The 15710-nt window shown below is 37.7% G+C and overlaps 3 protein-coding genes across 3 annotated transcripts; 1 reads left to right on the top strand and 2 right to left on the bottom strand.

Annotated features, from left to right (window-relative positions):
• Positions 1-1327: 1327 nt before the first annotated feature.
• LOC112169316 (autophagy-related protein 9) lies at positions 1328-7541 on the bottom strand. Its single transcript, XM_024306327.2, has 10 exons — positions 7228-7541; positions 5610-6236; positions 5152-5472; positions 4369-4591; positions 3450-3629; positions 3144-3350; positions 2969-3046; positions 2809-2879; positions 2577-2687; positions 1328-2394 (listed from the first exon to the last, which is right to left on the bottom strand). The coding sequence occupies exons 2-10, from the start codon at positions 6185-6187 to the stop codon at positions 1482-1484; spliced, it is 2682 nt and encodes an 893-aa protein (XP_024162095.1). The 5' UTR covers positions 6188-6236; positions 7228-7541; the 3' UTR covers positions 1328-1481.
• A 161-nt stretch (positions 7542-7702) lies between these two features.
• On the top strand, positions 7703-11328 carry LOC112169317 (CDT1-like protein a, chloroplastic). Its single transcript, XM_024306332.2, has 7 exons — positions 7703-8190; positions 8277-8396; positions 8501-8756; positions 9278-10180; positions 10574-10775; positions 10871-10958; positions 11062-11328. The coding sequence occupies exons 1-7, from the start codon at positions 7871-7873 to the stop codon at positions 11117-11119; spliced, it is 1947 nt and encodes a 648-aa protein (XP_024162100.1). The 5' UTR covers positions 7703-7870; the 3' UTR covers positions 11120-11328.
• A 2080-nt stretch (positions 11329-13408) lies between these two features.
• Positions 13409-14819, bottom strand: LOC112171531 (WAT1-related protein At1g44800-like). The gene is made up of 5 exons (XM_040508040.1): positions 14716-14819; positions 14401-14629; positions 14113-14271; positions 13878-14029; positions 13409-13809 (listed from the first exon to the last, which is right to left on the bottom strand). The coding sequence occupies exons 1-5, from the start codon at positions 14811-14813 to the stop codon at positions 13662-13664; spliced, it is 786 nt and encodes a 261-aa protein (XP_040363974.1). The 5' UTR covers positions 14814-14819; the 3' UTR covers positions 13409-13661.
• Positions 14820-15710: the final 891 nt, after the last annotated feature.

Genomic DNA, 15710 nt, shown 5'->3' on the forward strand with positions numbered 1-15710 from the left:
ACCTCCCCGAGAGCCACCAAAGCCGAGTCCGCCTGACTCAAAGTTGCCACAGAATCTTCCACGATGCTAACCATCGAATGGGAAATGAGATCAGATGGAGAATATGAAGTATTGGAAATTGTATCGATGCGAGGAGACACCGAGAAACCCTAGCTGCAGAGACGGCTAGGTCTACACATAATAATATGAACATTACTACATATACTACATTAATAGTATATGTATTTTAAGTAACAAAATAACTTAACTTAAAAATAAGTATTTCTATAATTAAATTTACTTTCAAATGTGATTGAGCATAATTCTTTTTATCTGTTACACCTAGAGTTGCCACTTGGTTTGGTAATTACCAAACCGACCGAATACCAACCGATGTTTTAGGTTTGGTAAATCGACTTTTTGGTAACCGAGACCGATAAAACCGAAATTGAAAATTACTGAAAAAGTTGGTTTGGTTTTGGTAAATACCGAATCTACAGATTATCTAAATATTAGATTTATATACTACAGTTTTCAATACACATACATGTATATTAAGAAATAAACATAAAAACTTTTATAATAGTATGAATATTACTACATATACTACACTAATAGTATACGTATTTTAAGTAACCTAGTCAACGATAGTTAAATAACCTAGTGTTATTGAAAATTGCTAAAACTTGATGTCACATATACAAAAGAAAGCTATAATTAGTAGATGAATACAAAGTTTATGACTATAAAATTCAAAAACCTAGTTTTGTTCATTCTAATTTATATTATAAAGAATTAGTTGTTCTAAAGTTGGTAATACCGAAAACCGAAATACCGAATTTCGTATATATAATTAACAACCGAAAATTTTGGTTGGTAATTGGCAGCTCAGTTTTAAAACCGAAAGCTTTGGTTTTGAAGTTGGTAATACCTATAACCGATTCGAACCGACCGAGTGACACCCCTAATTACACTAGATGAATATATTCTATTACTGCTATTGCTAGTAAAGAAAATATCTGGTTAAATACATAAATGCTATTCACACTTCGATCTATGCGTTTTTTGTGAGCGTATAAAGATGCAAAAAACATTCCCAGCTTAACCGGGTTTCAAACCCCTTACTCAGCCTAAAAAAAAAGATGCGAATAACATAGCATCGAATTGAGTACAAAATGACGTCCTGAGAACACGAGCAATATATCACTCTAAATAAGTGATCAGCTACCACAGATCTACTGGTGGAATGAAAAAGCAATTCAAAATGATCAAATAGTTCAATCTGTACATTTTTGGAGGACTGGGTTTTCCTGTGATCTGAGTAACCCTCACAACTGGGAGAATAAGAGAGCATCAAGAATTGATTGAATTTATATACAACAAAGAATACATGATTCCTGATTCCTTAACGAGCAATAGAACACATATCCAGTAGTGGATAACCAACCAAATACTTGAGCAATAAAGAACCTCTTGAAAAAGCTAGAGGAAACAAATAGATATCACTGAAGCTTGGTGGTTATATCTTTGGGAGTTTCGGGACGTCTACTATATACATCATCAAAATGAAGATTAAATTTTCCTGCCTCTAAGTCTAAGTCATCCATATAAGTAGTTCGAGATAAGTTATGGTAGTTCCTCCTCCAATCCAAGTGCTGTTCCTGCTCTACATCTTGTTCTGCATCCTGTCGTCCATTCCGTTCCTGTTCCTGTTCTTCATCCTGTTCCTCTAAGCTTCTATCTGAGAAATTTTCATAAAAATTATCTGAAGGCCGGCACATGAAATTAGGAGGCTCAAGGAAACTTGACTGTGGAGGATCAAGAAAACTTGACTGGGGCTGTGTACCATGAGTGCCAGTTCTAGCCCACCAGTGACTCCGAGTTTGGTGTGCCAGATTACCAGTATCGTGATGCTGAAGTACATTATCTCGGGGGAAAGGGGCTGATGTAGAAGCCCCCAGATAAGACCGTGATCGATCCTCATAATGATGGTCCCAAAGATCTTCAAATCTTGCTCCATTGTCTGTGAAGTTGGGTGGCATCCAATCCACAGACTGCTGCTCAGCACCTTCAAATGGTTCTTCCAGAATATCCCTCTTGTAACTCGTTGTATGGTGTGGGGCAGAGGTGTAATACCAATCAAGAAGGTATGGATGATTCTTCTGATCTGCATCAATTAACCACAGAGAACCTAATTGATAGCCAGTTCTAGGATTATGATGTAGCCTTTCCCTTGAGAGATAGTTCATGCCACCAAAAGTTCTCAAACTGGGGCTACCCGGTGACATTCTCTGAGGAGAATATGCATGTCTAGTTTCTTGTCCCTGCAACTTTTGCTCCCTGAAAGTTCTAAGATTTAAAAGAAACTGATGTCCTTGTGCATTTGGGTCCCACGAAGGATAGCTACTCTGGAAACTGCCACAAAAAATGGAAAATTTTTAAGAATTGAGATGTGCAAGGAAATTATTTGGCTAGCATGTACCTAGAGCATCGCAAGAAGTAGTTTATGCCCCAATTGGAAAAGGAAAACATAAAAATGACACAACCGGCATCCCCAAGTAAATCTCTAGTGAAGGAGAAATGCCTTGTGATCATACCTCAAGAATGATTTCTCCATTTTACCCTGAGAACTCCTCTGTGAGCGAGGTACATTGAAAGGTGACCCATAGTTTCTATTACCATGTTTTTGAAAATCAAAGGCACTAAAACTGCAAGAAATGAACAGGCAGTCAAATTTTAGAATCTTGTCAATGTGAAAGGCTCAGAGCACATAAAATGGCTAATCCCTATCTGCACAAAGCCAAGAGAACAGGGTGCACAAATACTAACCTGCAAACATGACCAACACCTTCAACATCAATTGTGAATTCTGCAATAAACTCTAAAATGTCATCCACCCGCTGCACAGTAAACATGGATCAGACTAAATCAATAAACCGGAAAGTGCACAGATGAAACAAAACAAAAATGAGATCTGCAATTCTCTGACCTTTGGAACAACAAATATAAGTAAATATGGAGTGAGAAAGATAGAGGCCATCTCCTCAAGTAACATCATTCCAGTATACTGCATTTAAAGACACAGAAAAAGAAAGAGAATAGTATGAACAGCAGCTTAATATTGGAGGATAAACAAAAGGAAATAGAGCTTTGCAGGGGATTACCTGAAACAGGGATTCAAACTCTATCCGAACACCCTCAGTATTCTCTTTGCCACGCCATGTCTTGGGCATATAATGTGTGTATTGAACCACCATAGACATTGCCCCCTCTGGATCAAGGACCAGAAGCTCATCACTAATTGCAGCCCTGCTAATAGCTGTTATAGTTCCAAAAACAGCAGCATACCAGAACAAGTTGCGACCAAATATCTGCCCATTCATATTAAACTAAAAGTTAGCATCATATCCAGAGTTCCAAACAACATAGCCAAATGTGTCATTAAGAAAGTAGGAGTAAGAACATCTTACATGGCCCTCTAGCAGAGATTCCTCTAGGAACGCGATAATGATTAAAATAGCAGCAAAGCCACCAGAAACAAAAGAGATGAATTTTGCTATAATGGATATAATAGGAGAAGGAAATTGCTTCAAATATTCAGAAGCATGTACCAAACTGCTATTGATTCTGTGTTTGAACAAGTGGTCCACCTGCCACATTATGATGCCAGTTTTAAAATTATAGTAAAAGAGGACAGAATTCATAATTATAGACAATGGAAACAAAACCAAGAGGGAGAGGGAGACTAACTTTTAGAAAGATATATAGATGCCTAACTCCTTTCAATAAAGTAAACCAACCATACCAAAGATAATTGATTCAATTTTGAAAAGCCATGATTCTTCATATAGTTTCATATCATGAAACAGGGGAACAAAACTCTAAATTTATGATGAAGTGATAATGATCATATAAAACCTTTACCAAGGTGAAGTTTTTTTGAATCTAACATGTTAAACCCAACCTTGTATTGTTAATGAACAAAATTTTGTGCAAGCTCATCAATTAAACATTGAAGGTTTTAGGCAGCAAATTTGCATGCAAATGAAAGGGAACACAAAAGAGCACAATAAAAAACTTTAGGGTTTGCAAACAAGATTTTGGAAAGTTGGTTGATCCATATTAAGAACCCATGCAATCAATTTTGGGAAAAAACAGTGTTGGCTGGAACTGCAATTCATCTTTTCAGTAAATGTCCAAACTCCAAACTAACTTCACACATAGTGGTTATCAAAGTAAGAAAAAGATGCCAAAAAAATCACAGGTAATGCATCTTTCAATCACAAGCACAAGTACCATACATGAACATGCATTACTTTGTTTCAAGCAAAGGACCATCTGAACTTGAGAGAAAAAAAATAAAAATAAAAAAAAAAAGAACAATATTACCTCATTGAATTCCCTAAACATCCACCTTGACAAATTTGACCATCTTCTAGAAGAAGCAGTGCTCGGATGATTATAAAATTGTTCTGCATGCCTTAAGAAGAGATATACCAGCATGAATATGACAAGAAATGGCGAAAGGAGAAGCATAGCAAGCCCCACTACCATAAGTCTTTTCTGTAATGTTCTTGGATTTGATACAAAGTCCCTTCTAACACAAAAATTCCTGCAGAAAGAATACACATAGTCAAAAAAGATCATAACTATGCACACCATTCCAAGGTAGGCCCACAATACAAAACACCGATGCATGAATATACAACTCTGAATCAACTCAATCAAGGCATTTTCTACAACTCAAATCAAATTGATCAAATCTCCTCCTGAAATGTTTGGAGCCGGCAACAAAGATTCCCATTGTGCTCTTTTTAGAGCCATTATCTACAAGTATACCAAGTAGATGTAAAAGCTTAAAGCATCCATCATAATGAACATAGTTTGACCAAGAGACTTTTTCCACTAAACCAGTCTAACCCTAATTTTCGCCATTTTTGACATCAGAGAGATTAGCTGTTTCTCGTTTTTTGACCAAGACAAACTAAAGTTTGCTCATATGTATAACATTAAAGTTTTATTTACAAAACCAGAAAAAGAAGGCAGAAAAATGATGTCCTCATATTCTAGACAACTATATTGGTCATGCCACCCGAACATAAATATCAAGGCTTGAAAATATAAATTAAGTATACAGGTATTTCAAGAAGTATGTATTAAGATTGACCATACCGATCAAACATGCTTTGCAGTATGCACCAATTTAAAGTCCACTCAAGGGTTTTTGTCAGAATTAGACGCTCTCGCTTTCCATCCGAGGGCAATTTAACAGTTGGGCCACTACCTGGGACCCACTGTGAGATTGGAAAAGCAAGAACACCCTTGTTAAGCATTCCAATTAAATAGTTCTCCTTCCGCATCAAACGCATAACCACATCATGAGCAGAAAGATCTTTGACCACACAAAGCTGCTGTGATCTTTGTAGCTGGACAACCTTCTCCAGAATTGATGCCCATGGCATGGTCTTAATTTCATTGTCCGTGACATGGAGGCTGCAAGAAAACAACCGTACCCGCTTTTCTTTACTAATTGAATATTATAAATGCGTATGCTTTTGAAAAAAAAAAAAAAACTTAAGCAACTGCAGTAATTGCATTATAATTTCAATTATAATACTCTTCAGACATACCTGTGGTGATAGAAGTGACGGACTCCCAAAGTATCTCGTAGTTGAGCGAAAAACCTCAGAAAACAGAAGATCCAGTAAATGGAAAATATAAACAAATATCCAACAATTATAGCTTTGGAAAGTGTCAGAGGGCTTAATGGGTGCTGATGAAGAGCTTCAGTAGCAAGATCACAGGGCTTAGTTCCAGATTGAAATGCATCCATCCCACACTTCGCATTACGAAGACCATTCCAATCAACAAATAATAAGAAGAACCCAGAGAAGCATATGGTGAAACCCAAGCTGAGAAGCTCTACTATCCACTTTATGACGATACACCAGAGGCCTTTATCACAATAGTAGCTGTACAGCCTTTCAAAGAACAGGTCCAAATCAGCAATTGGTTCCACATTTACACTCTCGCCATTAAGAAGCCCAGTTGGGCTCTCGCTGCCGGGACTTGGACTCGGTGCCCTTCCATACGCAGATAATTCAACCTCAGGAGCCGCATCTCTAAGCAATGATGCTGTCAAAGATGATTCACCACGCCACTTAAAACTGCTGAGAGACTTCACACCCTTAAGCCAACCGAACATCATTCATACACACTGACTATGGGTAGATACAGCCTGTCCATTCGACGTACAACTGAAAAAGTTAAGCAAGATTTTGTAAGAATGAGGGGATAAGATATGGTCCCATCTATAGGCATGAAAACAAAGTTCCATATTAGTGAGTAAAAAAGAAAAAGAACAGAGTAGCAACCATAGTAAACAATATGCAAATGCAACCAGGAAATGACAAAAAAAAGGTAAAAGAAAACATTCTTCTTCTACTCAATTATCATGGCAAGCTTCATATCGTCTTCAGCGTTTCTAAACTAATCAGCTGAACCATTCTTTGTTCGGATCAAAAGCAATCTAATTAGCAGCTAAACAAACCAATGCAACCAAAACTTAGAGAAGAGGGTCTTGTATCAATACCAGTCTATGAACCCAGTAGCAACTTGTTTTTTAAAAAAAACATCTGTCACTCATTTCCTTCAGCTGGTTCCTCTATAATGATTTCAAACTTTTGTACAGCAAAGACATAATCTTACTACCTTATCTTCATTTACTCAGCACTAAGAGCTAGTTTACTTGACCACAAGTCAATTCATCAAGCACATATCTAAGCTTAGCAGCTACTCAATAATCATTGCAAAGTTCCGATTATCTTCAGCATTCTTAAACTAATCAGCTGAACCCTTTCCTTAAATAGAAACTAACATAATCAGAAGATAATTATCCCAATCATCCCAAACCTAGGGGATAGGTTCTCATATCAATATCTGCTCTAGAAACCTAATGCCAACTTTCTTTTTCACCATAGACTTCACCTGGTTCTTCTAATTGAGGTTTTTTCCTACAGCAAACCGTGATCACCCTAAGCTAGCTGGGTCAAGCAAACTCAATTCATCAAGCAAATATCAAACTCTAGCAACTAAATTATCCAAACCCAGCTATAAACAAAGCAATAAACAAGAATGAAGCTATCATCTAAACCACAATCAACCCCACCTCCAAGATATTCCCTTTTCAATTTGGGCAGAACAAAACAAAACCCAGAACCAAGAAGCAGCAAAAGAACAAAACTTTACCTCCACCCAATTGACAGCCCTAAAAGATTAGTTCAAAGCAATCAAATTTCACCTCCACCGGAAAAAAAAAAAAAAAAACGCCGCCGAATTCCAAGACGGTGAGAACCAAAACGGCGAGGGCACGAAAACCAAGAAGCAAATGGTCCAAAACGAATCAATTCCGATTAAAAATTAAAAAAAAGAGGAGAAACCGAAGAGAGAAGAATAATACGAAGCCTTTTTTTGGGTTTCGTTTCTCTCTCTCTCTGTGTTTTGCTTGTGTAATTGTCTCTCTCAATATGATTGGGGAAGACGAAGAAGAATGAAGAATACTTTGTTAATAGAAGCCGCTTCACTTTCCCCACTCTTTCTAAACCCCTTTCTTCTAATTCTTTGGGCTGGGCCAAGACACGGCCCATGTTTCGCAATATGAGCCCCATCGGACGTGTCCACTAGCTCCCTACCCGACCCGAATCCGAGATAAAAACTCGCGGGACGCAACAGATTGATTTGGCGGGAGGCAACGGTAGCACGCTGGTCTTTCCCGCCAGCGACTATAATAAATACTCGAAACCCTCATTTCGCCGGCGCCTCTCTCACTCTCTCTCTTTATCTGAATCTGTCTCTGTCTCTGTGCGACTGAGATTTCTATCTCTTTTCTACAATGAGTTCCTCAGAGACCCAAGAAGGTTCAGATCTGGCTCTGAAATTCAAATCGAAGAAACCCTTAACCCAAACGAAGCCCCAATCGGTGGAGAAAGACCCGATTTTGACCGCGCCGACGCCGGAGAAGACCCTGCAGCCGGCGCCGCCTCGAGCCCGGAACCGGAACTTCGCGCTATCCATCGGAGAAATCAGGAGAGCCGCGGCGAAAAGCGTCGGCGAGAAGAAGGAGCAGATCGGATCTGCCAGACGGCAAATCGCTTGGCCGGAGGAGAATCCGAAGAAGGCCCGTGTGGGGGCCCCGAAAAAGCTACCGGAGAAGTAAGGTTTTTGAATTTCTGGGATTTAATTAGGCGATGGCAATTTGGGTGGGTTTTGATTTTTAGGGTTTTGTGGGGTTTATGCAGGTTTGAAATGTTGGGTGAGTTTTTCAATTGCTTGGATAGTTCGATTCGGTTGTTGAGGTCTAAGGGATTGAAGACGAGCTTCAGGAACATCTGCCCGGCGGTTGAGGATTTGACTGATAGGTACTTTTCTTTAAAAATCTCATCTTTTTAATTTTCTATGAAGAAATTTAGGGAATTGAAAGTGATGGATTTTTGGCTATCTTGGATTTTTTTTTTTTTTTTAGGAGGTTTACATATAGTCACTTGGCTCAGATGAAGTTTATTTTGCCTGAGGTGATTGAGATAAAGAAAGTGCTTGTGTTGGATGAGCGAACCAGTTGTTTGAAACCGGATCTTCATGTTGCCTTGAATGTTCAAGCATTAGAGAACGATGGCAAGTCGAAATCTGAAGGTGGGGGGATTGTGCAGTTGAAGAAGACACTGAATTTGAGAAGGGTGTTCCGTGATCGGCTTGTGCAGGTTTCCAGATCCTATCCTGAGGTAACAAAACTAATATGCTTTCATTTGTTTTATGATGATTCATCAACTACATGGTTTGAAGGGTTTTGTAAGCCCTTTGCAGAATCTTATACCTGAGTGGCACCTTTACGTTTAGATAGTGTTTTGTGCTATTAATAAACCAATGGTTTTGTAATCACTGGATGCTAGCAATCTATGGCGCTCTTGTGTACAACAAGGGCTCAAATTATCTTGATTATGATGCATAGCCTATATGAATCACAGCTTTACTAGCTGATGATCTGGAATTATATGACTAAGTTCAGTGTTGTCTTATGCCTGGATTCAACTTATTCCCAAACAGTTGTGCAATCATATTAGACTAAGACTTGAACAAAAATATAGATGTTGTTGTCTAGCTGAGAAACAAGCTTCATGTTTTATAAATAATAAAGTTAGATTACGCTTGTTTACTTAGGACTTCCAGTTTAATCATGTCAATAACCTTCTTGAACTGCTGTTTTTAGTAGCATGTGGTCAAATAATTCTAATTCATCTTTCAGGATTATGAAATTCCGGAAGAAACTCTGCCCCATCCATTCAACTGTGGCAAGCAAGATATACATAGGGTCAAGTTTTCCTCCTCATCCTCTCCTGGGGAGGTGTCAACCGATGTAGACACAGTTGAGCAACCAGCAGTTTTTAAGACCTGCCTTCAGGGTGATGAAATTCCAGATGAAACACATCAAACGCCATCTAATCAATCAATGGAGGATTTGAATTTTAACATAATCAGAACTCCCAGTGTTCCATTGCCTATTAAGACATCATTTGAAGCACCTAAAAATCAGCAACCAGAAATAGCATCTCATCTTTCGCTATCTTTTCGAAGGCACTTTTCTCAGAAAGCTAAACACAGTGAGTCAGAGAACATACAGGATGATCCACCGAAGGCATCCCTCCGAGCTTCAAATCTTTCAGTTTCAGAGTCAAATCTCAATACAGTTTGCTCCGTTAAGGAAGATGATATTGCTGCTTCTTCACATGGTCAAGTGCTCAATACAGTTTGCTCTGTTATGGAAGATAGTATTGCTGCTTCTTCCCATCGTCAAGTGCTTGCAACCCCAACCAAAAAGATAGACCCTTTAGAGGATGATGGTTTGCCTGGAAATAATACTGCCATTCAGTCTGCTCCAGGAAAGCTTGCTTCAACTCCAGCAAAGCTTGTTTCCTCTCCAGCAAAGTTGATGTCCATCACACCTGCACCGCACCCACCAAAGCGATGTTTTATGAGCCCAGAGGATAGCTCACTGAACAAGTTGGTCAGGCGTCCTCCACGCACCAGGTCGTTGAAATTTGACACTCCTGTGAAGAGTAGAAATGCTGAAGATGAAGTTCTTGATACGGATGAGGCATCAATGGATAAAGACATTCTTGATATTCTTCCGAGGGATCTTTTGCAATCGGTATGCATCTGCGTAATCCCTATTGAGCATTTCTATTTCTATAATTGCTTAAAAGTTGCTAGACGTACTAGTTATTTAATTTTTCTCCATAAAATTTCATATCCCTATTGTTTGTTTCAATTGAAAGTCTGAGACTTGTTTCATAACCATTCATGTATATGTGACAACTTTTTCTGCATAAAGCCTGCAATGTGTTTTTCTGCAACCTTTTTTGGGCTTCGTAACGTATCAATGTAATGTAAATGTTTACTTTTGCTTTTGCTTCATACCAATATAATAGGATCAACATAGAATGGATTTAGTTGTGCTCAAATTAGTCATGATAGTTTTAGCAACCAAGTCACAGTTGGAACACATGCTTATTAATGACTCTCAATATCAATATCTTTGTAGCTTAGAGATAAGGAGAGGAAGGCAACAGAGGAGAGAAATCCAGCCATCTCACAAGCTAAGAGGCGGCAGAAAATGATTGCCAACCTGCCGAAACTCTTTAACATGATTCATTTCCTAGTTCAGTCAATGAACCGTTCTTTTATCACCAAACAGGAGCTTGTACACAAGATAATTTGGAACCATTGTGACATGATTGACAGAAGTAAGCAGATAATCTCTCATTCTTTCTAGTAAAAGTATAATTTCTTATCATATGGAAGTTTCTTCTGAGCCTAAATCGTTTTGTTCTTTTCACAGAGGATGTTGAAGAGCAACTGAATTTACTGCTAGAATTGGTTCCAGACTGGATTTCTGAAAAGAAACTTGGAGGAGATTTGCTTTTCAAGTTTGTGTTCTTTATAGCTAGAAAACAAGTTCATGTTTTTTTTTTCATTGAAAAGGTTGAAACTTGATCAAAGTGTTTAATCTTATTATCTGTGTTCTTGCAGCATTAATAAAAGATCATGTCCTGAGGCAATACGTTCCCGTCTTGAAGAAGCAAACTGAGCTGGAGAATGCTAGATTTCTTTAGTTTACTGTAAGAAACTAATATAGGATTGTGTATGATTTCCCTTCTTCATTGAGCTCCTTGTAATATGTTTTGGTTAGTTATTTCATCATGTAAAGTTAAGAGTATGATTTGTCGAAAAGTATCTAATTCCCTATATTCCAATTCTGGTGTTTTTGTAAATGAAAGCAAACAAAAGTTTCTCAGAGTCCTGGATTGAATGTGCAAGTATTCAATTATCATTGCTAACTTGTAGCAATCAATTGGAGGATTTTAACATAATCAGCATACCCAACCTGTCGTTTTCCCATTAAGACATCACTTGAAGAACCTCCAACCAGTAGAGAGAAATATTATCTCATCTGTGAATCAGAATGCATAGAAGAAGACCTACCAATGGCATCCTTCAAAGTTTCAAAGCTTTCAGTTTAAGAGTCAAATCTCAATACAGTTTGCTTCATCAAAGAAATTATTATTGCTCGTTCATCCCATGGTCAAGTTCCATTGACCCAACCAAAGAGATAGACCTTTTAAATGATGATAATGATGGATTGCCCAGAGAAAAATGCTAGCGTTCAGTCTGCTTCAGAAAAGCAACAAGGCTGAAGATGAAGTTCTTGATACAGATGACGCACAGATTGACAAGGACATTCTTGATATTCTTCTTCCTGGGGATCTTGTGCAACTGGTATGTCATTCTCCTTTTTCCCACAAAAGCTTTTTTCATTACTGCATCGTATTATGAACGATATGCACATAGCCATAAAGCTTTTTGAAAAGTGATTAACTTCTTAGGCATCCTGCCTCCAATAGGTTATTGTGCAACCCTTTTTTTTTGGCTCCCTAAGATATCAAATGGTGTAAAGTTTGTAGGAACCAAACACATGGTTGGAAATGAACCTCAGAATCAATCACTGAAGGCTTGCTGACCTCATGTGCTTTTTTATATCTACTTCCAAATGAACCATCATAGCTGTAATCTTGAGAAGTATTCCATGCATTCTATATAGTGTGACATTGTGTCTTTTGATTTTGTTTCAATTTCAATATGATTGGATCAACAAATACAGAAGTATGATCAAACTAGCTAGTCATGAAAGTTTTCACAAACCAAATAGGTGTGAAACACATATTTTCTATTCAACCTCACCATCAACACGATTCATTTCTTAGTTCATTACGTCAGTTAACCAAAGAGGAGCTTGTACACAAGATAATTTGGAACCATGGTAACATAATTGACAGAAGTAAGCAGATAAATTAATCTCTTATTCTTTTGGTTCTTTTCATAGAGCATGTTGAAGAACAACTTATTTGCTGCTAGAGTTGGTTACAGATTGGAATTCTGAAAAGAACTTGGAGGAGAGTTTCTTCTCAAGCGAGTGTTATTTATCTTAGAGAGCTGAGGCAATTGAATAAAGAAAGTGCTTTTGTTGGAAGAACAAAGCATTTGTACAAAGCCAGGATCTTCATGTTACCTTGGATGTTCAAGCAATAGAGAATGATGGCAAGTTGAAATCTGAAGGTGGTGGGATTATGCAGTTGAAGAAGGGTTAGAATGCAGTAAATTTCAGAAGGGTCTTCCATGATTGGCTTGTAGAGTCTTCCATGAGGTAACACAACATTCATTTCTAAAAGCATTTAATGTCACTAAATCAACAAGCATTTAAAATTTTGCACTGAATGTTCCAACAATCTAGAAGCTCGTGTGTTTAACAAGTGATCAAATCATTTAAGTTATCATGAGTATCCAGCTTGTGAGTTGCACCTTCACTAGCACAGAATCTGGAATTATATTGCCCTACTAGAATATGACTTTGCTGTTGTCTTACGCCTGAATTTTTTTCCCCAACAGTTGTCCAATCATATTAGACTATGACTTATGAAGACACTCTTCAAGTTTTATAAACATAAAGTTAATTAGATCATGCTCCTATACTTGGGATTTGTATGGTCAAGTGTAAAGACAAAATGCTTTAGATAATGATGATGCTTAACTCATACTCACATGCAAAACCCGTTCCCTCTTGCTGGATTAATAAAATATTATGTAAAATCAACTAAATTATCTGGAAGATGGGGTACTCTTTTTCTGTATAGAATGAACATTTCATTAGGAACCTTGGAAATGTTTTGGTTAGTTATTTACTCATGTGAGTAAATTTGGGTCCTGATCAGGTACCTTTTTTTTTTTGGCCTAATCGATCAGCTAGTTAGTAACTTGGTTTATGCAAGCTTTTGTCAAGACTGACATCTGTAACAAGTTTATAATTTGTAATTTATAACATAGAAACATCTACTTCGATGATCAATGCTGGATTGCAAGATGACTGGATGGAGTGAATGTGAAAGATTTCAATTAACTATCACCTACCAACTTCTTATTTAGTAAAGTCATGGATATACATCAATAGTACTAAAGGCACAGACCCAGCCAACTTGATGATTTCCTTGTTTCCCTCTTAATGTTATTCTGAGTCATATGGTGCATAATCTTCAACCATGGGTTTTATCTTTTTCCTCAAGGTCCATTTGGAGGACCTATCTTTCTGCTGAAGATCCCACTTGCATCTTGGGTTCCTTCTGGTTATCAGTAGGTTGCTCTTGGGATTTGAAATGATTTTGATCTCTATCTTTGCCCCATAAGACTAAGTATAGACCGATAATGATAATGACCGCTCCCACTATTCTGAGTAAACCAAATTGCAAGTTGGACATTAACTTGAAGAAAAAGTTTGACATAAACTGTGTTACTACCTGCCAATGTGCAGCTTTTCGCCGAGAATGAAGTAACCTAGAATAGCCACTAATGCTGTTGCAAGAGGACTGAACATGGTCACAAAGACAGGTCCTTTTTGTTTTGTACACCATAGTTGAATGAAGATTGTTATACCTGAGCATACAACTCCCTACAGTTAATCATCATAAAAATATTAGTATTAGTAGCTGATCACTAAATCATAATTCACTCATATAATATACTTTTACTTACAGCATATATTATGGACCAGAAATCATTGTTGTATGTAATTCTCCATGCTGCCCGTTTGTGCTGTATGATAACTGTGAACACAGCGGATTGCGCTGCACCGATACAATTGATCCATGTAGTTAGTGACAGTTGTGCAGGATATTTCTTCAATGTGATCCCCTACAGTTAGCAGAATAGTTACTGCAACCGAAACTCTTTGATCATGCTATTATATCATTCTCATATTTCTAAGGTGATTTTATTTGTTTTTGTAACAAATTCTTGTGTTTCTATGAATTCGGTAACTACCTGCATTATGTACCATATGGACCATGTAATACAACTTGCAATCACAAGGATTGAACCCTTTGTCCAGCTTTTGTGAACAAAATTACTTCTTATGTGTTGTGATGCTCTGGAGAAGCTTTGTATTGCAGGTCCTTTGTACGAAGTCATGGTGATGACCCCAGCCAGAGATATTAATGTTCCCAAGAGTTTAGCTATTCCACGCGGATTCCTTACATCTAGAGCCTCCATCCTATGGGTAGTGAGTATCGAAAACATGTTTGTCAAAACAAGATAAAGCATGTAAGATGTATACTTATCGTGATTTTAATGCCTCACCTGAGTATGACTGCAATCATGAAAGTCAGGGATGGTATGGTATTGGCTATTGACGTGACGAAGCTTGAAGATGTGTACTGCAGGCTTGCAAAATACATATTAAGGGTTAAGCTAAGCCTGCTTTGCATCAAGACAAAAAAAAGTGAGATTTTCCAGCAGGGAAATTAAACTTGAAGCTCAAATTCCTTTCATACATGTAAATTTGAAGAAATGCCAATATCCTACCCTAGAAGGGAAATCACAAATATCTCCATAAACAATGCTAGAGTCAACTTTGGCCTTGCTTTTCTGCAGGGAAACAAAGAATGTAAGAGAGAATAGTATGCCTTAAAAGTCACACACACACACATACACACAAAATTGGTTTTCTGATTGTTTAATTAGTTCATATTAGAAGGCTACAAGAAACTGTCGGAGCTTCGGCCTTTACCTTTCAAGAAAATAGGCAAATGGAAACATGACTAAGCCACCAACTATATGTCGATAGGTTACAAAGACATGAGGGTTCATCCCATGATTGATTCAGTAATGAAGTAGAGACATGCATGGCCGATCTGTGCCAAAACCATGAGAAGGTGTGGCTTGAATCTTCTGTAGATCTTCATGTATGGACTCACTACAAGAGCCATAATTTGTTTGTCTGCAACATATCTTTTTGCTACTAAGGTTGTTTATAATTGAAGCATTGAAGCCTTAACACGTTCGTTTTACGAATGTGAATAAAAGGATTCTGTTTTGATCGGTCATGCCTTCTTGTAAGGCTGCACACGGATTGGGTTGGTTCGGTTTTGACTCTAAACCGTCTTTATACTAAAGTGAGCGGTTTAAGCAATTTGGACAACCGATCATTAAAAAAAAAAACCTTAACCCGATCCAATCCAATCCAATTAAAGATGGTTTGGTTCGGTTGGTTAGGCGGTTTTAACCTATATTATATTAACATACTATTTATGCAAAAAAATTCTAGTTAAATTCAATCTAAATAATAAAAATTA

Source organism: Rosa chinensis, chromosome 6 (assembly GCF_002994745.2).
Source record: "Rosa chinensis cultivar Old Blush chromosome 6, RchiOBHm-V2, whole genome shotgun sequence".
Lineage (NCBI taxonomy): Eukaryota > Viridiplantae > Streptophyta > Magnoliopsida > Rosales > Rosaceae > Rosa > Rosa chinensis.